Here is a 24,246-nt window from a genome sequence, read left to right on the forward strand (position 1 = left end):
AGCTTATTCACAAGGACGAGAAAAATGAATTCTAACATTTATATCCTATAAGGTTGGTTCTATTTTTGTCTCCATTGTACAGATTGTGGTAGTAAGTGTAGAGGAGAAGCAACTTGCCCAATCTATAAAATGGGGGGAAACAGAACCTACTTCATAGGGTATGTAAGGATTAAACGACATGATACACATAAAGCACGAAGAACAGTTAAGTGATTAATGATTAGCTTTTATTACTATCGTCATTATCATGATCACCACTATCACCATCAACCTCATCAACAGAAAAATAAAACCCAGAGGGACATTCCCATATTGTTTCCATAAGCCCAAGCTCTGTAGCAAACTCCTTTATTACAAATAACATGAAAACCAACCTGCGACTTAGAAAACTCCACCACATTGTAACTGACATTATTCAGGAGTGCCAATGAGTAAACACCCAATCCTGCATCTTTCGTTCTCCAAATCTGATCCAGGAGTTGAGCAAGTTCCAAAACTCTGCCTGCAGTGTCCACTGCTATTAATACATTTCCATCACCTCGAAGTGTTTCCAGGACATTTGCTAGAAAACAAGAATGTAAAATCCCTATAGAACATAACAATACTTTGCTACAAAATTGAAAGTAATTTTATCCCCATGTTTTTACTATAAAAACTATCATTTATAAATAAGCAATTATTGGGCCAGATACAAAACAAAAGAATTTCATTCAAATGATGGCAAATGTTTTTTATTCGGTGAATGTATCTTTCTAGGAGTGAAAAACAATGCCATCAACTCTCAATTTTTTTCATTGAAAAATTATAAATCAATGGTTTGTTTCCAACCCTTCCACCCATAGTACACATAGAAAATGATATTTGTATAGTACACTGGGAAAATTGAATGAGTAGGACAAATGCAACCAGCCTGGGGTTTCCAGTTTACTCCATTTCACCTGTCCCGATAAACTTCATCCGATAAACTTCATTGTAACTCCCAAATTTACACACACACACGCACATACACACTTGTACTTTATTGTAATACATGCTTATTTTCAATGTATGTATGTCTGTAAAATATTGACCATATTCTCTTCCAACAAATGTATCTTTATAAATAGATTTGAATAGATGTCCTTGCTCTAGATGAAAGTCTGCTTGAAAATATTTGGTAAAACCAAACTCTAGCAAAAACAAGAATTGAAAACCTTCTTAAAGTTAGTGTAACATAGTATACGAGTTACAACTTTTTTAGTAGATGGACGAAGGCAGTGGTTTCAAACATGTATAAAAGTGGAATCCAACTTTCCCTGTTGAAATCCCCTGCAGCTTATAAAAACCGGAAGGTAAAGCAACTCAAGACAAAGCAGAAGCAATGAAAGGTGACACAGAGGCACCTCATTAGAACCAAGGCTACTAGATAAGAGTGTAAAACACTCAACACCAAAATCAGTGAGCTATTGGCACCCTCATTTATCTCCTTTAGTCACTTTTCTGTTAGAGTATAAATATTTTTCTAATAGATTTATGTGAGATTTTAATATATTTTGGCATTCCCTGGATATTTATCAGTGTGTGCCAGGGAGAGGTAGCTATGTGCTGAGGCAGGGAGAAGCCAATCTTTTCGCCTATCCCATAAAAGTTAAATTCAAACCAATTAGAGCATCTTTTTGTACAAAATATGGATATAGCTGCATAATATTTTTTCAGAAATAATGGAGTTAGCAAATCTCTTATGACAAGAAAAGTGTTAATCAGAACCGAATAAACAGTAACTCATACTACCATGCACTTCCACAACTCTTTAAAAAGGACCTTATGTAACACATACTCAGAAGTTGCTCGTCTCTCTGTTTTCTCCTTGGCTGCACATACGTGGCATTAAATGAATCTGTGATGAGTAGGGAGGGTCTGCTTAGCATTTCCAGGGAACATCCATTTAAGTGGCTGTAACAAAGTTGACGAAGAGAAATATTTTATATCAATTCAAATAAACAATAGCTTATCTTACCTAAAAAATAAGAACTTCTTTTGTAAGGTTCTTCTTTCCTCTAACTATAAAAGTATACATACATGATCACTGATAAGAAAATCTGGTAAATTAAAAAAAAATTAAGATCTTCCAGAGTTCCAGATTTACCATCATTCAGATATAATCGATATAATATGCTGTGCATACAAACTGAAGTATTTAACATTAAACTATTGTGTCTCCTTTTAAAGGGAGTCTGACTTTAAATATATTTATATTAGATGGTAATACTGACTTTACCAGAGAAAAAAACAAAAAAAACAACAAAATCACAAACTTCCTTTAAATAGCAGGTCAGTGCATATATAGTTTGATGTACAAAAATTAATCTCCTTTGCAGCATCTCCAGGGAGATATTGTTTTAGAGAGGATACTAACGTGGACATTTCAAATATATCTTTTATCTCTGATATCGTGATTTTCCTTTACAATGCAAACAATTACGTAATTTTGAAAATATTCACTATTTGGTGCTTTTGAATTGCTCTAGATTTCTCGTCTAAACTTTTCCCTCCAAAGTACAAAGTAACACCCATTGCATTTTCGTTGGCTTTTCTCTTGCTATACCTACATCTCCCTCTTGTGGTTGAAGTCAACGGCATACACAATTTCTTCTTCTCCATCTTTGACTATTTTCCATATTGTTCCACCGATCATGTGACCAGCTGGCAGAGGTGTGATGGACAAGCCATGGCCTTTTCCTGTGTCAACAAGATAATGAGAATACTCAGATTTCTTTTACAACCCTAAAGAAAGGTTATTTATTGGTAAGCTATTTTTTAATAGGTATTTCATACGATGACATAAAATTCAGAAGTGAAAAGGCATACAGTGAAATGCAAGTCTATTCTCCTGTCCCCCAGCTACTCCATTCCCTCATGGAGGCACATACTCGTGTCATTTTATGATGTATGCTTGAAGACATATTTGTGCTTTTGAATAGGAGGCTAGAGACTGGACTTAAAATTACTTTTACTGTTAAATTACTTAGTATGGATTAATAATTTTTATATTTATATTACACACACATTTATCAAGTGTTTCCATTTTTGCTAACCTCTAAACTGACCATTCAAATCTCATTACAGTAAAGAATTTATCCTACAGAAAAACTAAGTACAAGCAAAACTGATGAGACCATTCATTGAGATTCCACTGTTGCACCATTTTTTTAATGCCAGGGTTCACATCTGAAAATCTTTAATACAATTCTCTGTAGATGATGAATATATACTTAACACATGCCTTCCTGACCTAATTAAATAATAATCATTTTAATGCTTGGTCCTAGAATTCAGTCATTTTCTACTCTGTGCCGCGATAGCACTTCATTTACTTCAGTCACTATGTTTAGTCATCTGAGCTACTTTATCTCTTCAACCTAATGAAATGGTGAGCTCCTCGAAGGACCTGCCCACATCACATCTGTGCATTCTACACAGTAAACCCAAATAAGTCTTTTCCAAGTGAAACGGGAAAAGGCCCGAGTTGTGAACATTTTGTGAGTACTTCGTCTGGAATAGTTTAAAATCCAGAGGATGTGGGGGAAGATCAGAGTTCTTATCAAAAAACGCTAATTTTGTATTCTTCACAGCATAGTACCTACAATTTTTACTACAAATTCCCCTTGTACTTTTCAGTAGGTTAAATCCCATTAGTCCAATTATTTAAAACTGGAAACATTTTTTACCTTTCAAATTCACAATCTGAGAGAATTTTAACTGCTGTATTTTATCAAAGGCTGCATCCACATCATCTAATGTAAAGAGTGTAAAATCTTCTGTATTGTGTCGAGACTAAAAGAATAACACAAGTAAAAGGTTAAAAATGATCACTGCATGAGTGTTAAAAAATTTTTCAATTGCTCCAATTACCTGATAAAGATCATACATGAACATCTGTCCCATTTTATAAACAGGAATGGTTGCATAGATAGCACAGTTCAGACCCAACTTTCCGACGGCGTACGGGAGGGCACCGAGATGGAGGGGGTCGGGGTGAGACAATAGCACGGCATCGATCTGGTGAACGTGCCTACGAGAATGCAAGTGAAATGACTTTCTCAAAGCCTGTTTTAAGGATAAAGGCAGGATACTCAAAACTAACTCACCAATCTGAGTCCTCTCAATATTCTGAAGACTACGCTGGGGTAAAAGAGCAAAACTAAGAGCTGAAAAGTATGAAACCTATGATATATAGGTTTCAATTATTACCACCCCTGTCCTGCATAGATATCAAAATTATGGTATCAGTTGCATGTAAATACACGTAGACAGTGCATAGAACTTTTAAAAAAGAAAAGTAAAAGAAAGCAAAACAGCAGACACCACATTGTAAGCTGATTTCAAATGGCTACCTTTTATACTATTAAATGGTATAACTAGAACTCAGCTTGGAATTTCAGAAATTAAGGCGATGATATTTAAATGGCCACATATTTATTACAGATTTTTGTCCCTGCTTTTTATCATGACTGACAGCACATTCTTTACAGTAAAACTTCAATTTCAAAGCATATGCTCTCATTGACAAAAGAAATTAACAAGAAAAACCATTTTTTAAAAGCTCTAAGTTTTTTAAATGTTTAAGTCCTGTTCCCTTCCGTAATTAGTACAATACTGCAAATATAACTGAATTTTTCTTTGATGGGTTAGTATCCCTTTGTATCTCATGGTCATTATTCTGAGCACCAATTCTCCATGTCTATCATTAAAAGATACAAAAAGTAAGCTAAGGTGCTCTGGCTACAGAACTTTCACATGGAAGGTTTTTCCTCTCTTCGAATTCTTATAAACTTCATCTAGCTCTTTTTCAAAATAAGTGTGCAAACATTTCTACTGAGATCTATTAGCCAAGTAACAACGTAAGATTTTGCCAAATTTCAAATAACAGCTTATAAGTCAGTCAAACTTTACAAGTGAAAACAGTCACTATTTGGCATAAGGAAAACTAAGTCTTCTACTATAAACTAAATTAGAGCCAAAAAAGCAAACACTGTGTAACATGAAAACGGTAATACAGCGTAGAAAAGAGAAGTTGATTTACTGAAAGTCTAGAAATAGTAAAAGTAACTTACTTCCTCAGGGAATCTATAATATCCATAGAAAAGTGCTCATCCCAGCCACAGTCCAATAAAAACCTAAACTCGTCAACTTGGAGAAGATAACAAAGAGCAGACTCTTCTTGAACCCCTGAGAGGGTAGTTAATTTGATTATGGATGTCATTTTTTTGGTCCAATAACAACAATCCAAAAGGTTCTTTCAAAAGAAATAAAAATATAGTTAAGCATAAAGTACAGTCTAACATACATAATAGACAAATTAAAATTATATCAAATGTCTAAGTGGGCAGAAATTCCATAGACACGGAAAGCAAACATTTTAAAGACCCATTTCCATCACTGCCAAGTTTACAAGTGCAAGCATGATCTTGTTTACAGTCTGTGGCTCCCCGCTGCGCTTTGATGAAAAGTAGTGGACTTTGGAATCAGACAGACCCAGATCTGAATCTACTCCTCTGCGGTTACAGACAAGCTAATTCACCTTTCCTCACCCATGTATCCCAGTCTATAAAACATGAGGATTAATATATATATCAAAAGGGTATTGGGATGCCTACTACTTATATTTCAAGAAGCTATAACGTGCACACATCTGTTGAGATTTAGGGCCTAGAACTAGAATTGTGTGCTATTAAACAGAAGTTATAAAAATATTCACTAACAAGACACAGCTCCACAGAAACATTCCAGATCTAAGCTCCTTAAAATAAATGAGCCTTTCCCTCATGCAACTATGCAAGTAGGAGAGGTCACTGCACACCTAATGATCTGTCACCGTCCACCCAAGGCTGTATCAACAAACTAAGGTACACTGTCCCCCGTCAGGGGGCTAATCGCACTACACCTCCCAGCTTGTTCTCCTCAGCCACAGCCAAACCTCCAAGACTCCTACTTACCCATCATCACCGACATGTACATCTGCTAGTCGGACACAACCACCTACCTCTTCTCCCTCCCAAGTCCCCCCAGGACACCCTTTGGAACTATGATTAGAGTCACCCGTTACTTCAACTTCTCTAGAGGTTCTCTTCACCTGCTTATTTTCAGAGATCTGGCTGTTCTCAAATAATACTGTTTCTTCTGCAGCCTTCTCAAGAGGCTTTTTCTCTTGTACGCCCCGTACCTCAAAAGCAGGAAGTATGGGTTCCTTGCTCCTGCTGCGGCTTCCAAGCTACGTCTTCCCCTTCAAATACTCCAGTCCCACTAAAGGTCATGCCACCCAGTTAGTTCACCATGAGCTTTCCTTCCTTCCTTCTCATTGCTGGCATCCATTCATCTGAGCTCGCTCACTGAGAACTTTCGTTCTGACTCAGTCTTCCTTTCAGTAACTTCTATGTTGACCTTTAGTTCCTTGATTTTCTCAACTCCAGTAATCTTCATTTCACTTCAGCCCCCACCATCGTTTATACTCATCACTACCAGTAAGCGGCACCACTTTCAAAATGTCACCTTCGAGCCTCAATCTCTCACGGCCGACCACCTCACTTACTCTTGTAGTGTTCTCACTGCAAAACCCTTTGGCCTCACTGGTATCTCTAATCCACTGACGACTTTTTCACTACCCTCTGGTCTCTACTCATGTCCTCACTGTGGATATATGACCCATCATGATTATGTTGCAAACACTCTCAAGTGTCTCGCGACTCTAGTCCCTCTCTGTGCGGGCCTAGCCAACCCCAACCCTGACGGACTCGTCATTCACTTCGTCTGTCTATCCCAGTAGCTGAACGTTGCCGGGGACGGGGGGAAATCACACAACCGTGTTGTTTACTCTTTAAATTCTTGGCCGAAGAACACAAACAGGTACTAAGTACTACCTCTCAGTCCTATTTTTCTTAGTAGCCTGACTTTCCGTGTCTGAGACTATTATTTCACATCTCTTCTCTGCTCAAGCATGGTCACCCCTCCCTCCACCCTGCTCTCAGCTGATAATCTCACCTCATTCTTCAATTAGCAAATAAAAGTAGACAGCAGCTCCTCATTTTCCAAATACCGTATCTCTTAACCTATCAGCATGTACACTCTTGTGTCTCCAGTATATGGAACAAGTAGCCCTGCTCTCATCCAGGGCCAATCCCTGTGTGCTCTGGATCCCTCTCTCCTGGCGGACAGACGCTCATCACTGTATCATCCACGTATCACTGATGTACCTTTCCTATTAGCATATACAGATACTCCCAACTTAAAGGAACCCTCTCTTAATCCTACCATCCCCTGCAACCACGCCATCATTTCTATGCTCCCCTATCAGAACACATGTCTCAGAATACTTGCCCATCAATGTGTCTCCATTTTCCCTTTCACAGTACCAAATCTGGCATCTTTCTCCAACGTATCACTAGAACTGCTTTCATCAAGGTCACTGACAAACCTCTACATGACATAAGGCAGTGGACATTTCTCTAGCCTCAGCTTATTAGAAATTTTGTTGTAGCATTCAATAAAATTAATTACTCCATCCTCCTGGAAACGCCTTCTTTTCTGCTTCTGTCAAACGCTCTTCTCGTTTTCCTTGTATCTAACTGCCAGTCCTCAATCTCCTTTGTTAATTTCTCTTTCTCTTTTCAAACTTCTAAATGTGGCGGTGCTTCATTTCCGCCGGCAGGACTTCTTTCTTTTTTCTCTTTGTGTAGTCTCACCCAGTCCTATAGCTTTTAGTATCGTTTGGTCTCTGATGGCATCATCCTTGATTCCTTCCTTTACTTTGCTTCCCAGATCTGTCTAATCCATCAGTAAATCCTGTATCGTAACCTCCATTATATTTCCCGAACTTCCTTCTATGTCCACTGTGACCAAGATCTCTAACTAGTTTGAACAAGGTGTGATCAAACAATACGGTGAATGTTTAAATTAAAAAAATATATATATTACAGTAAAAGACACATTGCCATTAATCCTCCTCAAAATTCCCCCCCTCGTTTTGAACACACTTATCCCATTATTCGTACCACTTTCTGAAGCAGTTCTGGAAGTCCTCTTTCGTGAGTGTCTTTAGTTGCACTGTCATGGCTGCCTTGATGTCCTGAATCATTTTGACTTTGGGGAAGAGTCAGAAGTCGCATGGTACCAGATCCAGTGAATAAGGTGGATGAGGACACACCACAATGTTTTTATTTGACAGAAATTGCTGTACCAGAAGCGATGTGTGACATGGAGCACTGTCATGATGGAGGATGATTTACAGCAAACTTTAAAACACACCTTCTCTCAACCGTAGCTCACACCTGACTAAACCAAACAAGTTGAAACTTGTCACACACTGTTACTGAGGTTCAATGTGCCGCCTCCCATATTGAAGATCCCTGCCTTTCTGTTGGATGGCACTCGGCAGCAGCATTCACCATAGTTTTTGATCACAGCGTGTCATAAAGTGTGTCACACATCGCTTCTGGTACAGCAATTTCTGTCAAATAAAAACATTACGGTGTGTCCTCATCCACGTTATTCACTGGATCTGGCACCATGTGACTTCTGGCTCTTCCCCAAAGTCAAAAGGATTCAGGACATCAAGGCAGCCACGGCAGCCCAACTAAAGACGCTCACAAAAGAGGACTTCCAGAACTGCTTCAGAAAGTGGCAACAATGATGGGATAAGTGTGTTCGAAGCAAGGGGGAGTATTTCGAAGGGGATTAATGGCAATGTATCTTTTACTGTAATAATTTTTTTTTTTAATTTAAACATTCATTGTATTTTTTTATCATACCTCACACATTTCCTTGCTTCAAATTTATTATTTGAGAGACGTTTTCTGATCACCCTAATGTCCTTCCCCACCTTAGTTACACCCTGTTGACATCATTCTATTTCCCTCAAAAGACTCAGTGCTTTCTACCCTTGCTGTTTCTTTATTTACTCACTTTATCCATTCCCTTTTCTCCTTCTAAACCACACACTAGAATATGGACTCCATGAAAGTAGGGACCTTGTCTATTTGACCACAGTTATAGTCTGATGCCCCCACAGTGCCTAATACCGTGTTTCCCCAAAAATAAGACCGGGTCTTATATTAATTTTTTTTCCAAAAGATGCATTAGGGCTTATGTTCAGGGATGTCATCCTGAAGAATCATGCTAGGGCTTATTTTCCGGTTAGGCCTGATTTTTTTGGGGAAACACGGTACATAGTGGTGGGCAATAAATGCTTCCTAAATGAATGAATGAAGCACGCCTAGTATTAAATAAGCTTAGTGCCCTTATCATGCCATTAACAATTTCCCATTTATATGCATCTCCCTCTTGGGAGAAGTCTCTGAGTGCAGGATTAGGCTTGATCTATTTTTGTCTCCTTACTGTATTAGCACACGTCTTGTGCATAGTGGTTTTTCAAAAAATAGTTGTTGAAACAAGTTAAAATTAAAAATACATGTTGACTTAGCGAGTTCCTATTTGTAAGGTGTGAGAAGTACAAAGATACTAATTCTCTATTTGATGAAAAATGTGTACAAATACGACTCTGGAAAGGAGCTAAGAAGTTCTCCTTGCCAAAAAGTTTCTTGTACCACAGTTATTCCTGCAGGCGCACTGACATTTCATAGGCACTTGGTAAATGCAACACCACGGACCCGAGTGCTACTGGTCTGGACCCACACACTGCACAGCAGAAGGCAATGGTAAACCATTGCTGCATTTTCTTTTATTTGTATCTTTCATTTTACCTTAAAAACCCTATAATGAGACTCCAAAATGAAATACGAGATAGTGCTGAAAGATGAGACTCCCAGGTTGGAAAGCACTCAGTTACTGGGGAAAAACAGAAAAGTACAAACAGCACTATTGCTAATGACGCAACAAGACCAAAGCCAAAAGGACGACGAGCAGCCGACACGCACAAAGGTGAAAGGAAATTACAATGCTACACAACACATAAAATCAGAACATGGAACTTCGTAAGAAGCGTGAACCAAGGGACACTGGAAATTGTAAAGCAAGAAATGGAACGTCTAAACATTGCAGTGCTTGGTGTTGGCGAACTGAAATGAACAGAAACAGGACATTTCCAGTCAGGCAGCTACTAAATGTTCTCCTCTGGAAATGACAAATTCAGAAGAAATGGAGTGGCTTTACTACTGAGGCAAGGTGTGGCACAGACAGTCAGGGGCTACAATGCAAGGTCTGACCAAATAATATCAATCAGACTTCCAGGAAAACTTAATTAACATAACCCTCATTCAATCTATCCTCCAAATACAAAGGCTGAAGACGATGAAAGCTTTTACGCCAGGATCCAAGAGGAAATTAATCACACTCCAAAACAAGACATGCTGATAATTTCAGGTGATTGGAACTCAAAAGTAAGAAATAAATAAAGCAGAATCAAATGTTGTCAAAATTTTGGGCTAGAGGTCAGAAATGAAGCAGGAGATTGGCTCATGGATTTCTGCGAGGCCAACAAACTGTCCATCACAAACACATGCTTCAAACAACTGAAGAGATGACTTAGACATGGATCTCACTAGATGGCCACATAGAAATCAAATAGACTATGTAATTGGAAGCAGGAGATGGAGAAGCTGTGTTCTCTCTGCCGGCACAAGACCAGGAGCAGACTGTGGTACTGACCACACACTGTTAATAGCAACGCAGAGTGAAGCTGAAGAGGAAAACTATAAGAATCAAAGTGCCAAAATATAACATAAATAACATTCCTGCTGGATGTAAAGTCCACATAAAAAACAGACTTAAACTTTTCAACATAATTGACCAAGAACCAGAAGAAATGTGAACTGAAACTAGAAAATTAGAGAAGAATGTGAAAAGACAATGCCAGAAGTGAAAAGAAAAGAAACATTGGGGTGGATGACAGAAGAAAACTAAAAATTGTTAGAGACAGGATAAAGGCAAAAGTAAAAGGTGACAAAAGCAGGTTAGAATCCTGAATGCAGTTTTTCAACGACTACCACATAAACATAAAGAAAATTACAATAGTCAATGTAAGGAGATAGAAGAGAACAACAAAAAAGGAAAAATAAGGGATTGCTACCAGGAGAGAAATAAAAGGGAAATTCAAACCTAGAATAGAAATGCTGAATGAATGACCAGGAAGGAAGCACATTATCTGACCAGGAGAAAATAAAGGGAAGGTAGAAAGAGTACCTGAAAATCTATACGGAAGAGTTATAAAAGGATGACAGACACCTTGAAGAAGATTCCTATGGGAAAGAACCTGTAATTCTAGAAAGTGAAGTGAAAGCTGCCCTGAAAGTATAGGGAAGAGATAAATCACCAAAGGTAGATGGGGTATCAATAGAACGATTCCAACCCACGGAGACTAAATCTGTCAAAATCCTAATAAGAATATGTCAACAAATATGAGACATTCAACATACATCCCAGTTCTTGAGAAAGGAGATGCAGTAAGCATAGGACCATTGCTCTAATTTCCCACATAAGTGATGCTCAAGGGGATGCAACACAGGCTTCCACCTTCTATGGAGCAAGACGTGCCAGGTGTTCAAGCTGGAGTCAGAAGGGGAAGAGGCACCTGACGTGTAATTGTAAGCATGCGTTAGGTACTAAAGTGCTCCGAACACTTTTAGAAGGTTAGTCTAGGTTGTAGAGACTACAGGAAAGCTTTGCTTGTGTAGATTGTGAAAAGCTATAGGTTGCTTTGAAGGAAACAGACGTAACCTGTCTTGTGGACGGGAAGCCACTGTCAGGACAGAATGTGGAGTCGGAATGGTTTCCTACAGGCACAGGTGTCAGACAAGGGTGCCTTTTATCTCCCTTTTTTGTTTAATCTGCACACAGAACATGTCATGTGAAAAACTGGGCTGGACTCAGAGGAAGGAGAAGTGAAAATCGGTGCAAGAAATATCAGTAACTTAAGATATGCAGATGACGCCATCTTACTGGCAGAGACTAGCTATGATTTGAAAAGACTTTCGATGAAAGTGAAAGAAGAAAGTGTCAAAGCAGGACTGCATTTGACTATCAAGAAGACAAAAATCATGCCTGCAGAAGAAATACACAACTTTAACATAGACAGTGAATATATGGAAATTGTTAAAGATTTTGCTTACCTTGGTTCAGTCATCCATTCTAATGGAGACTACAGCCAAGAAATCACGAGAAGACTAAGACTCGGAAGGGCAGCAATGGAAGAATGAGGAACGATCACCAAAAGCAAAGATGTGTCATCAGAGACCAAGGCTAAGATCACCCACACCCTCATATTCCCAGTTACTTATGGGGAAGTAACAAAGTTAGATACAAACAGTACCTAACAGCTGTGTTGAGGGTTAGAATTGACAGGTTAAGATATTTAAGGAAACTAATAAGGACAGGTGACAGAACAGATGACCCGTGAACTTCTGTGGAGACCTATATTGTCAAGTATTTTGTAGTTTAGTGCTTTTGGTTACATTATCCTATCTGCTTAAGGCACACATTGTAATTCCCATACTTGACGGGTACGGAAGCAAAGCTGGACTGTGAAGAAAGCTGACAGGGAAAAATTGACTCATCTGAAATATGATGTTGGAGTAGAGCTCTATGGAAACACATGACAGCCAGAAAGATGAACACATGAGTCCTAGAGCAAATTAAACCTGAAACCTTGCTGGAGGCCAAAATGACAAAACTGAAGCTGTCCTACTTCGCACATATCACGAGAAGGCAGGGTTCTTTGGAAAACACAATAATGCTGGAAAAGACAAAAGGCAGCAGGAAAAGAGGAAGGCCAAATATGAGGTGATGGACTCCATAAAAGAAGCCATGGGCAGGAGTCCACAGGAACTGAGCAGGGCTGTGAGGACAGGACATTGTGGACGTCACCCATTCACAGCCGCCGGGAGTTGGAGCCGACTCAATGGAACATCTCACACACACACACACACACACACACACACACACACACAATTATATAAATGGCCTAAGAGAAACTCTTTTTCTACTCAAATGTACTTTACCTCCCACTTTCTTTACTTGCATCATGAATTGAAAATACAAACTATCTTGCAGATATAACTGAATGAGCTCATGTTAAAACATTTTTGCAGACAGGCCCTGATTTCAACAGGTGTAAACGTACTTTAATTACCATTGTTCATAATATAATACAGCTATATCTTTATTAGACATTCATTACTTACCAATATCTCAGTCGTATATAGGATGAAACACCTTGAATTCAAAGGAAGAGTTCTTTATAAATCTAAAAAAGAAATAAGAGCGTCTCATGAATGTGGCATAATGATTTACTTCAGTTTTTATGGTGTTTAATTTCTATGTCTTGCCCTAAGATGAACACCATGAGCTGCAAGTAATATAATATTAATATACGGTCTTTTTTTAAAAAAGACACTTGTCATAATTTTAGGAAGCTTAAGCATACACAAAGCTACAGGGATAAGAAATAAAAATTATAATAAAAGACAAAAATAAATAATAAATACCAAATTGGTTATAATCAAGGGCTGAAATATGCAGTTTAGGAAATAAGATTTTTAAAATGGTCATTAGCTTGTTATTGAAAATCATAAAAAGAAAAAAGGTAGGATCTTAAATTATTTGTTAAGGATTGGGAGAACCTGGGTAGAAAGAGATAAAGAGAAAAGGTATTCAAAACAATAACATGATCAAAGCCACAAAACAACTTACAGGCCACTAGTAGAAAAACTAGGCTGGCATATGAATAAAAAGGGGCCAGGTAATGAAAGGCCTTGCAAACTTTGGACCTAGTTCTATAGGCAACAGGGAAACATTTTAAGATCCATTATCAAGATGACATGATACAGGTAATTCTGTATTTTAGGAAAACTGGCTGGTGTGTATGATTGATAAGAAAATACAAAAAGGGGAGGGACTAAAAGGGAGAATATTTAGCAGACCACTTCCTCCTTTCAACTTTGCTGTTTCTGTTTTGAGATTAAATTTCTTTAGCCCCAAATGTATTTTTATAACTCTACAACATGAATGCATAGTCTTTAAGTAACCGAGGCTTGAAATCTACGTTTGAGTCCCTCCTTCTTGAACAGTCTACAATCAACGCCTGATTATTTTTCCCTCAGGACGCCCTGCACATACACCATTCCTTTTCCATTCCTACTGCCAGTACCTCAAAGCAAGGCCTCATTACCTTATATTCGGGTTTCTCTTTCTCAGCCTCCAGCCTTTCTCCCCTGCATCTCAACCTAAACATTCCTGCCAGATGACTCTTCAGAGAAACCCCTGCACATCTCATCCCCTGCTCAGAAATCTCTGAAGGTTTCTTAGTGCTTCAAAGAAAACAAAAAACAAAATCCTGAAAGTCTTCACTAGCAATGGAGGGGCGCCAGCAAGCGGCCCTGACATCAATGCTCACCATCACCTCAAGACCCAATTCAAATTCCATCTCCTTACTAATTCCTCTATCGTCAGTCTAGACTACAATAGTCTAATCCAACAAAAATAATAATGTTCCTCACCAGAACTCAACTATATTGGAACTGTAATCTCAGACTTCCAGCTTCCAGAAATTTATTGAGAAATTTCTGTTGTTCATACGCAAAAATATATACTTAAAAATTGCAAGCCACGAATGTAATTCAAAAAATTTTCCCAGCCACATTGAAAAGTTTTAATGGATGCAGTTAATTTTAATATATTTTACTTAACCCTATATATTCGAAATATTATCATTTCAACATGTAATCATTAAAAAAAATGGAGGTATTTTATATTATTTTCTTGTACTGTCTTTGAAATTCAGTGTGCATTTCATATTTACAGCACATCTCAATTGGATCTAACCACAATTTCAAGTGCTCAATGACTATATGTAGCTTCTAGCTACTGTAATAGCACAGGTCTAGACTAAAAGCAATGCTTTGGACGTGGGGCACTGTGCTCTGCCACTCCTAAAATGCAGGTTGGCACCATTCTATTTTTAGGTACATGTCTTAGGCTGGATTTTAATGGTATCACCGACCACTTAGTCTCCCAGACTAAAAATTCTGGAGTCATCCTCTTACCACCAAATTGGCTGCCACCAGTTGAATCCTATTTGACATTTCAGAAATGTCTGTCATCCTTTACTATCCTACCTCAATGGAGGTATTCATTGCTTACCTGAATGATTGCAATTTCCGCTCATCTAGTTTTCCTTTTTCAAGTAGATGTTCCGTACAGCTGTCATCCTAAAAAACAACAAAGATACTCATGCCCCTCCCTGGGGTAAAGTATTCACTGGCTTCCTGCTAATTACTGAATAAAAGCTAAATTCCTTAGTTGGAAATGAAGGTCCTTCACAAGTTGGTCTTAACCTCCCTCTTGCTTCACCCTTGCACTGCATGCTGAAGCATATTTATTTTCCCACTCGAAGTACACCAAAACTTCTCAAGTCTCAGCATCCCTGTACTCCATCCGGGAACGATCTTCCCTTGAGCCTAGCAAATTCCTTTGGACCCTCCATGACCCAGCTCAAATGTCTATTCCTTAATAAGGCTTTTCTGGTGTCCTCGGGGCATTTTTTATTTTCACCGGGCACAAACTAAGCAGAAAGAGTATTTGCTGAATGGATGCTGAATGTATAAGCGAAGAGTAAAAGCGATCATCTCTGTATCACCAATACCAAGCACAGCACTCAAAGCAACCTAAATGTGCACTGAAAGAAGGAAATGGACCCTAACTACATCATAAAGTCCGTCAGGGCAATGATTCTGACCCGTACTACTTCATCTCAATTATCTATCACAGTTACTTGCTCTCTCAATAATGCCTTTGCACGTTGATGACAACTAAGGGGAACTATGCAAAAAGTCCATGAGAAAAGAAAGGAAGGATTGAGCTGGCATTCCAGCTCACTGAGCGCGGAAAGTCTCTTCTGGGTCAGTTACGAGAGCAGCGGTTTCCTAACAGCATCAAAGGGGCTGTAAAATAAAATATTAGAAGATGGGCAATTGGTAACTCGGGTTCGCCAGGTCACAGGAGGCCAGACTTGCCCGGGTTATGGCTAGTCTGACTTTCAGTTTACTGAAGAGCATGGAAAACAGAGTGATGGTGCGAGCGCCCGGGAGACGCTGAGGGCCCAGACAAATGTAATAAGAGTCGATTCACTAAATAGGGTGCACACTTTGTCCCCAGTGCTTAGTAGCCTCGTGGTCTCTCAACCCGAGACGACGGCAAAACGCCGAGTGAAGAGGCTGAGAACACGGTAGCCACGAGACTAAGGAGCCAAAGCTGGCGTCGGATTAACTCCTCCAGCGCCGAAGCCTGAAAGGGCAGAAGGAAACAGCAAAAAAAGGGAAGAGCATGGGAGTAAGTCGTACGGACTGCCATAAAAGACTGGGAGCTTTAGGGCCATGGAGAAGTCACTTCTCTTTCCCTCGCTGAGCATTTCTGCCAAGAACGACCAAGACAGTCTCAAGCGAAACCCCGGGGGCACATCCCAGGGAAGACTGGCTCAGACTGGGAGCCAGGTTCTCCCTGAGGGCCGAGGACGCCCCCTCCCCCATCCAATGTTTCACTCAATCCTTCCGGCCTCACTTGCCTCGTCTGTCCTCCCCCAATGCCGTCCACTGCCCTTCCCAACCCCTAGTCGAATCCAGGTTCGAGAGCAAGAAAAGCTGACGTTCGCTCAGCAGCAACCGTGACGACCGGCCAGCAGAAGCCCCACAATGGCGGCCGCCATTTTGAAACTGGAGGCGCACTTCTGAGGCGGGGAAGACCTCGGGCGATACCATCTTTGGGAATGTGGGGACGATGTTGTAGAAAGGAGATGGGACATGTATCAATAATTTTCCTCACCTGGGGCCGCAGTTTTATTTTAAAATAAATTATAATGCGTGAAAGCTAAAATAAATGTGAGAAGAGTCACATATTAAGAGGGAGGAGAGGTACGGTTTCACTGTGCCACCCCTCTCTTGGAGCGGGCGTGGCGAATGGTGGGTCCTGAGGCCGCGGCTTCCGCCGGCGCCGGAGGCTGGGCTCGCCGCTGCCCTTGGACGAGGGGTCGCCGTTGGCGCGGAGACCGTAGGTGGGTGAGGGGTTCCCGGGCGGCCGACGCGCCGCGGGTCACCGTTGTGCAGGCGGGGAGGGTGCACCTCTAGGAAAGCCATCGGCGGCGGAGTGCATATTGGGGTGGTCTGGGCCTCCTCGGGGCTGGAGCGGCCGGCCTCCTGGGGCTTCTGAGAGAAGGCGACGGGGGAAAAGAAGGGTTAAGTGGGGTTTCTGGTGGATGGCTGGGCTCACGTTTTCTGTCTGGCGGCTTTTAGAAAGGGTACTCTGAGGTTGTCATAACTGGAAAACGTCTTTAAGAGATCACCGGGTGACCGCCCCCTACTGGACCGGAAAGGAAACCTGCCGGGATCACACTCCTAGGGCTGACGCGGGGAAGGAGCATCTTAGATGCTTTCGGCCTAGATCCAGCGTTGTCTTCCTCGTTCCTCGGGGGGAAAGCTAACCTCACTCTCTTCTAAATCTCAAACGCTCTTGAGCCTACTATTCCACAAAATGTGCACTTTTAAAAAATGTATTTAAGTTATTAATTTCTTAGGTGTATAATGTGATTATTACACGGTTGCAGACTTGAAGAAGTTCTGTTTCTCCATGCATCCAGCACTCTTTTTCTGTAGGTTAAATCGACACTTTTTGATCAATACATATAAAATGCTGCGGGGACCAATTAGAGAATAGAAATATATTTTTTAAACTTTTATTATTTTAAGTGTGTTTTTTCAGGACCCATCAGCTCCAAGTCAAGTAGTTGTTTCAACCTAGTTGTGGAGGGTGCAGCTCCCAGTGGCCCATGCGGGGATCAAACGGGCAACCTTGTTAAGAGCACCGCGCTCTAACCAACAGAGCTAATTGGTTGCTCCCTAGAAATATTTTTTAAATGACTAATCATGTATATTTTTCCACCTGAATTTGGAGTCGCTTACAAAAATACTCACTGGATAATTTTCAGAAGTTAAGGGGAAAAAATGGGTTGGGGAATACTTATTAGGAAAAATAAGATAAAGTCAAGAGTGATGTTAATATAAATATTTACCTCTGGACTTACCGTAAGAGACGGTAAAGCAGAAATAAAATGCTCGGATCAAGGAGCCAGACTGCCTGACTACGAATCCCAGCTCTGCCACTTAACTGCGTTTGTGACCTTAGGCAAGTTGATTGTTCCTGAATTTCCCCATCTGAAAAAAATGTCTACTGCATTGGGGCCATCTTATTAGTTAATACTTGTGTAGTACTGTGAGTATTACTTAAGTTCGTGATTATGAGACGCATTAAGAACAGTGCTTTACAGAGTGTGCTGTAAGAGTCAGCTCTTTCTAGAGGTAGGCAAAAAAAAAAAAAAAAAAAGCTTGATCAGTTATGTGATTCCTTGAATCCATAAGATAAAAACCAATTTTTTGTTTGTTTTTCAGAAATACCAGCTATGTATTTCTGTGGCAAAATTTTTCTTGAGAGTCTTTGTATAAAGAAAACATTAATATGTACAGTGCCTTCATGGGCACCCATGTGGATGTCACTCTTCATCCAAACCTAGGCTTGTCTCTTTGGAACCTGTCCCCTTTGCCCATCCCTTATGCTCTTGGTGGTCCCATGACCAAGAGTCAGAAAACCTGTCCATACTCCCCCGTCTAGCCATTCTCCAGGGAATCATTCTAGCTCAGTTCTTCTGTCCATAAACCTTCATCTGCCCTGGTCATCTACTTGCAGTAAAATATATAGGACAAATTGTATGCAGTGCCACTGTTCCCAAAGTCCATTAAATAGTAGATTATACAAATGTAATATGAAATGCCTCTGGGACTAAGATTTGTCATTTACAACTTGGGGATGGAATCAGGCTTCCTTCATGGTAGTTGAGTCCAACTCTGGATTCTGAATGTACAGAATCCTTTTATCGGTCAGTCCCACTATCTTTTCCTGTAGTCTCTATAAGACCTTTAGGCAGCTAGAGCCTCAGGGACGTGTCTTATCTCTTCTGCTTGGAGTAGAACCAGACAAAATTAGCTTCTGGCCCTGTTGGTGGAATACCAATAATGAATGACTTATAGCTTACTGGTGGCCCTGGACCTATTTAAAACAATTTTGGGCTGAGCGCATGTACTTTTTTATTGTTGGTTAAATACAAACAGTATCTAACAGTTGTGTTGAGGGTTAGAATTGACACGTTGAGAAATATAGGGAAACTAATAAGGACAGGTGACAGAATAGCTGACCCGTGGACTTCTGCAGAGACCTACATTGTCTAGTATTTTGCAGTGTCGTGCTTTCAGTTACATTATCCTAGAGGTACGCATTGTTATTCACATACTGGTGAATAACTGGTGAATAGCATTGTTATTCACATACTGGTGACTGGTTTAAATTTATAAACAAGTAAGAGGCTAACTTTGTGGGGATTGGTCAGAATCACAAAAAGTACTTAAATGTTTATCAAAAAGTACTTAAGGATCTAAATGCAAATAATGCTAAGAGAACCATGGTCTTCTAGGAAATAAGGTAGATTAGTTACGTTTTCATTTTTATGTCCAAGATTTATTTGCAGCAAATCGTCTGAGGAGTTCTTTCAACTATACAGATTTTTCCAGCCCCACTCTGGAGGTAGGGCCAAGGAGTCCCTATTTTGAAAAAGACTCTCCAGGCTGTTTTCATATGCAGTCAAGTTTGAGAATTCCAGCTATAGACAATAGACTAAAACATAAAACTAATTGATGACTAAATTGTAAAGTATATGTTTTAAACATCTTATTTACATCATCATTTTCTAGATCAATGATACTCAGACTGGAACCTGCTGTGTGTGATATTACACTTTATGAGAGACAGTATGCAGTACAGGCATACCTCGTTTTATTTTACTGTACTTCGCTTTATTGTGCTTCGCAGATGGTTGCATTTTGTTTACTAATTAAAGGCTAGACCCTCCACCAGCAAACAGATTATGACTCACTTTATTGGGACACTCGCTTTATTGCGTGGTCTGGAACCCAACCCGCAATATAGCCGAGGTACGCCTGCAATTTTTAAGTTCATGGCCATTTCCTAACCCAGTGCTTTTTGATAGTGAGTGAGTGGTTCAAGTTTGAGGAATAAAGAATTAGACTGTGTCAGTGTGAGAACCAGTGTCTTGGGAGGAGAGGCAGGAATCTGGTCTCCATAATCGTAGCGCAGTTTAGTGCTGAGCGCTTTTGTTGGCAGTAACGTACTAATACCGTGCTGCATAATGACGTTTTGGTCAGTCACAGACCGCTTATAGGATGGTGGTCCCTGAAGATAGTAATGGGGCTGAATAACCTGTAAGAAATGGAAAGATGTGTGTTTTAGCAGAAAATTTCTTTTCTCTGATGGAAGCAAAATCTGTACAGCAGTGTTGTCATGCCCTGGGCCTTCACACTCACTCACCACTCACTGCCTCACCAGGGCCACTTCCAGTCCTGCAAGCTCCATTCCCAGTAAGTGCCCTACACAGGTGTCCCATGTTTTCTACACCGTATCTTTACTGTACCTTTCCTATGTTTAGTTACACAGATACTATTGTGGTACAGCTGCCTACAGTGTTCAGTACAGTAACCTGCTGTCCAGGTTTGTACCCCAGGAGCAATAGGTTACACCATAGAGCCTAGGTGAGCAGTAGGCTGTACCATCGTTTGTGTGAGTGCCTCTGGGATGTTCGCACGGTGATGAAATCGCACGTTGCATTCCTCAGAAGGAATCCCCATCATATGACCTTATTCTCTTTCTGGGGTTTCGTCATAAGTCTTTTCAGCTATTCTAAATGATTTACTCATTTTAGACTCTTTCTGGGGTTTCATCATAAGTGCTCAGCCATTCTATGTGATTTACTAATTTTAGACTCTGGGTTTACGTCCTAAGTCTTCTCAGCCATTCTAAATGATTTACTTATTTTAGATTCATGTGTGTAAGGTATATCTTGATTTAATCTTTAGGTGCACATTTTTACAGAAAATTAGCAATTCAACTATGTTTTTATGAATTAGTGCAAATTTATTTACCATATGATGACTTCTGATTCTTCTATTCCTCCTCTGGCTTTTGGAAACTCTTAGAGCTTAAAAGCTCTTTAGTACCATAAACACCAGTTTGGGGAGGGGTCTCTTAAAAAGGCATTGTGTTGTAATAGAAAGCACCCAGAGCTTTGAAGCCAACCTGAGTTTGAATTCCAGCTCTGCACTTAATACCTATGATATTTGGGTTAAGCTGCTTTCTTATGTGTAATGAGGATAATAAAAGTTATTTCATGTTACATATAGGACTATATGTTTCTGGTACCTAGTAGTCATTCTATAAAAGTTAAGTTCCCTTCTCTCCACATCTTTTGTAGAGTCATTTTATTGACATTCAGATCTACTGTAATATTATTGAATATGGTTTTTGTTTAAAATTTCTCTCGTAACTTTTAGGTTCCTTTCCAAAATTAGTTTTCAGCTTTGCATAGTGGCAGTATCATACAGCCAATGAGATTTAGCGAAAACAAGATTACTGCTAATTGGAAAATTAGTTGTCAATAATTAATAGCTTTAGCTAAGGAATTCTGCTTCTGGCAAAATAGTACTATTCTGTATTTGTTTTAGCATTGTGAGAGTTTTTAAAATATTTTACGCATGAAAGTTTTTAAGTCAGTAGTAGGTGAGTATAAATACTCAGCTTTTGCAGGTAGAATTTTTTTATACTCTCTCCATTTCTCTGCATTATATCATATCAGATCACTGATGGAACTAGGAAAAAAGTTAGTAAATTGACTTTAGTGCAGTGTAATTTTTGTACTAATTGTCACCTATATAGTCTTTATCAAATAAATTTTAAGTAGTATACTACATTTGGATGCCAAGCAAATTTAAAGAGGCTTATGCTTTTAAAATCTATTCCTATATTCAGGGCTACCTTCCTGTTTCAGATACAATTTAAAAGATATATCAAAGGCAGTTACATTTCTGACAATCCTTTTTTTTTTTTTTTTTAAGCATTCATGATGAACGTAATTCAGATTGTACGTGACCACTGGGTACATATACTTGTCCCTATGGGATTTGTCCTTGGATGTTATCTAGACAGAAGGAATGATGAAAAGCTAACTGCCTTCCGGAACAAGAGTTTGTTATTTAAAAGGTTAGTTTGGGTACTTTTTAAATCAAATATTAGTCAGCTTTTGGAAGTATTCTTAATATCATATATGCCAAAAAGAAACAAAAGGGGTAATTCCCTCCCCCCAGAGGACTTAGATTTAAGTGATATTATTTTGTACTCTTGTTTATTGTTTAATTCTTGCATAAAACTATATGATTACACTTGGAATGTAAACAAGTCTTCAGTTTATGAACAGTCTATTACAGATCTTTGAAAACCTCCCCCCCTTTTTTTTTTTAATTCAGGGTACATTTTAACATAGAAACAATGTTTTAAAGCAGCTCACCAAATCATGCTCTGTATGCAGCTTTCATGTACATTATCATATACTGTCTCACGTAAGCCATGGTGTACTGAAATAACTGGCACTACCAGTGGCTTGGTGCTGTGTTCTCAGCAACACCGCTTGAGAGCTTAGGCATGGTGGTTGTGTGATCACAAGGCAACTGGCAGCTGCCGGGTCCCACTGTGTCTCTGGAGATGGCTCCTCTGGCAGCAGAGTTGGAGTTGTTAGCAGGGCAGGGTGTCTGCCACTGGGTGTGCAGCTGGGTAGGAGGAGGCTCAAGGAACAAGGGAACTGAGCAGAAGCCACAGTCAGTGTAGAGGAGGTTCCCAGTCAAGGATTTCCAGAAAGAAAGTGAGCTGGAAAGGGTCTAGAAAACATTAAATGAACTTGAGAGGATAATAGCTTTCATATGAAGATAGACTAAGAAATGAATTGAAAAGATGGTAAGAGTTTAAAATCATGCGCGAATAGAATGAATATATTGAATCTAACAAAGTTTTTTAAATGGATCAATTTAATAGAATGTAAAATATTGAATTCATATTTTTTGACTTTACCTTTTATACCCTCATAAAAGTTTTATTTATACTTTTCCCTTTCCTTCCTTTTTTCTTTCCACACAGGGAATTGAGACCTAATGAAGAAGTCACCTGGAAATAAAGGCTGTGGCTGAATTACAGAATGTTCACATTTTAAAATTAAGAGAGAAATAAAAACACATTATTTAATTTGGAGTCTCATTCTTTTAATGCTGGAGTAATCTTTCACATTTCAAGTAACAGGCAAGGCACACTAGCTTTGAAAATAATTATTGAGTGCCTGATTGTGTACACTGATTAAATTTATAATTAGCATTTAATTTTCTGTTACTCATTTTGATTACAGTACTAATAACTCACATAGCCAATTTTTTCCTGATATTTTTCAGAAATTTTTCTTTCAAACCATGTGCTTCAGAGGAGCTTTAAAAGGATGATGCTAAGATTTTATTTGCTAAAAATCATACAGCTAAGTTGTAGTGACCATGGGTTTGGCATTTCTTAAATATAATACATAAAGCATGAGCTAGTTTTAAAGATCAAGAAATTGTACTTTATTGAAATTAAAAACTTTTGCTCTTCAAAAAACAGTTAAGAAAATGAAAATGCAGCTACAGACTGGGAGAAAATATTTGTAAAACACAGCCAAAACAGAGAACTTACATCTATAATATGCAAAGAACTTAAGAAGACAACCCAATTTTTAAAATAAGCAAAAGATTTTAACACACTAAAATAGATTTGAGGGTAGAAAGGAAGCACGTGAAAAGATGCTCAACAGCAGCAGTCACTAGGGAAATGCAAATTAAAAACACACCACCACTACACACCTACTTATTAAAATGCTTAAAATTAGAGACTGGTCTTACCAAGTGTTGGGAAGAATGTAGAGCTACTGGAACTCCCACTCACTTGCTGGCAGGAATGGAAAAATGTAGCTGCCAGGAGGAGTTGTACCAATTTGGAAATCAGTTTAGCAGTTTCAAGTTAAACACAACTACCATATGACCCAGCCATTTCACTCTGAGGTACCACCCAAGAGAAATGAAAGCATACGTTCACACAGACACTTTTGTGAATGTTCATAGCAGCTTTATTTATAATAGCCAAAAATTACAGATAACCACAATGTCCACCCAAAAATGAATGGATAAATGTGATAAATCCATGTAATTGAGTACTACTCAGCAATAAAAAGATCTGTTGATACAACGGATGAATTTCAGATTAATTATACTGAATGAAAGAAGAGACAAAAACTGTGATTCC

General features: G+C 39.2%; 2 protein-coding genes across 4 annotated transcripts in view; one reads left to right on the forward strand and one right to left on the reverse strand.

Moving 5' to 3' along the window:
* CPSF2 (cleavage and polyadenylation specific factor 2) overlaps nucleotides 1-16,709 on the reverse strand; it is a 35,914-nt gene extending 19,205 nt beyond the window's left edge. Inside the window, exons 1-9 of one of the 2 annotated variants that reach the window (XM_074327026.1) lie at nucleotides 16,547-16,709; nucleotides 15,127-15,194; nucleotides 13,170-13,231; nucleotides 5,094-5,275; nucleotides 3,892-4,051; nucleotides 3,708-3,813; nucleotides 2,589-2,718; nucleotides 1,817-1,932; nucleotides 375-562 (exon numbers count right to left, since the gene is read on the reverse strand). In XM_074327026.1, coding sequence (XP_074183127.1) covers nucleotides 375-562; nucleotides 1,817-1,932; nucleotides 2,589-2,718; nucleotides 3,708-3,813; nucleotides 3,892-4,051; nucleotides 5,094-5,242 — 849 coding nt within the window. In that variant the 5' untranslated portion in view covers nucleotides 5,243-5,275; nucleotides 13,170-13,231; nucleotides 15,127-15,194; nucleotides 16,547-16,709. Of the gene's footprint in view, nucleotides 1-374; nucleotides 563-1,816; nucleotides 1,933-2,588; nucleotides 2,719-3,707; nucleotides 3,814-3,891; nucleotides 4,052-5,093; nucleotides 5,276-12,098; nucleotides 12,223-13,169; nucleotides 13,232-15,126; nucleotides 15,195-16,546 lie in introns of those variants that run through there. The other variant, XM_019745310.2, reaches the window with a different exon arrangement.
* Nucleotides 16,710-16,899: 190 nt separating this feature from the next.
* On the forward strand, nucleotides 16,900-23,166 carry NDUFB1 (NADH:ubiquinone oxidoreductase subunit B1). 2 transcript variants are annotated; one of them, XM_019745287.2, is made up of 3 exons: nucleotides 16,900-17,032; nucleotides 21,990-22,134; nucleotides 23,062-23,166. In XM_019745287.2, exons 2-3 carry the CDS (start codon nucleotides 21,995-21,997, stop codon nucleotides 23,096-23,098), a joined length of 177 nt encoding a protein of 58 aa, XP_019600846.2. In that variant the 5' UTR covers nucleotides 16,900-17,032; nucleotides 21,990-21,994; the 3' UTR covers nucleotides 23,099-23,166. The 2 variants fall into 2 exon arrangements, with proteins under 2 accessions (XP_019600846.2, XP_074183128.1); XM_074327027.1 differs by lacking the exon at nucleotides 16,900-17,032 and adding an exon at nucleotides 18,055-18,159.
* Nucleotides 23,167-24,246: the final 1,080 nt, after the last annotated feature.

This window comes from Rhinolophus sinicus, linkage group LG03 (assembly GCF_036562045.2).
Source record: "Rhinolophus sinicus isolate RSC01 linkage group LG03, ASM3656204v1, whole genome shotgun sequence".
Lineage (NCBI taxonomy): Eukaryota > Metazoa > Chordata > Mammalia > Chiroptera > Rhinolophidae > Rhinolophus > Rhinolophus sinicus.

Bases quoted from the DNA above. Each gene is read 5' to 3' on its own strand.
- NDUFB1 (XM_019745287.2), top strand. From the start codon at position 21,995: ATGATGAACGTAATTCAGATTGTACGTGACCACTGGGTACATATACTT. The intron at 22,135-23,061 runs GTTAGTTTGGGT...CTTTCCACACAG, and splicing joins AAGAGTTTGTTATTTAAAAG to GGAATTGAGACCTAATGAAG.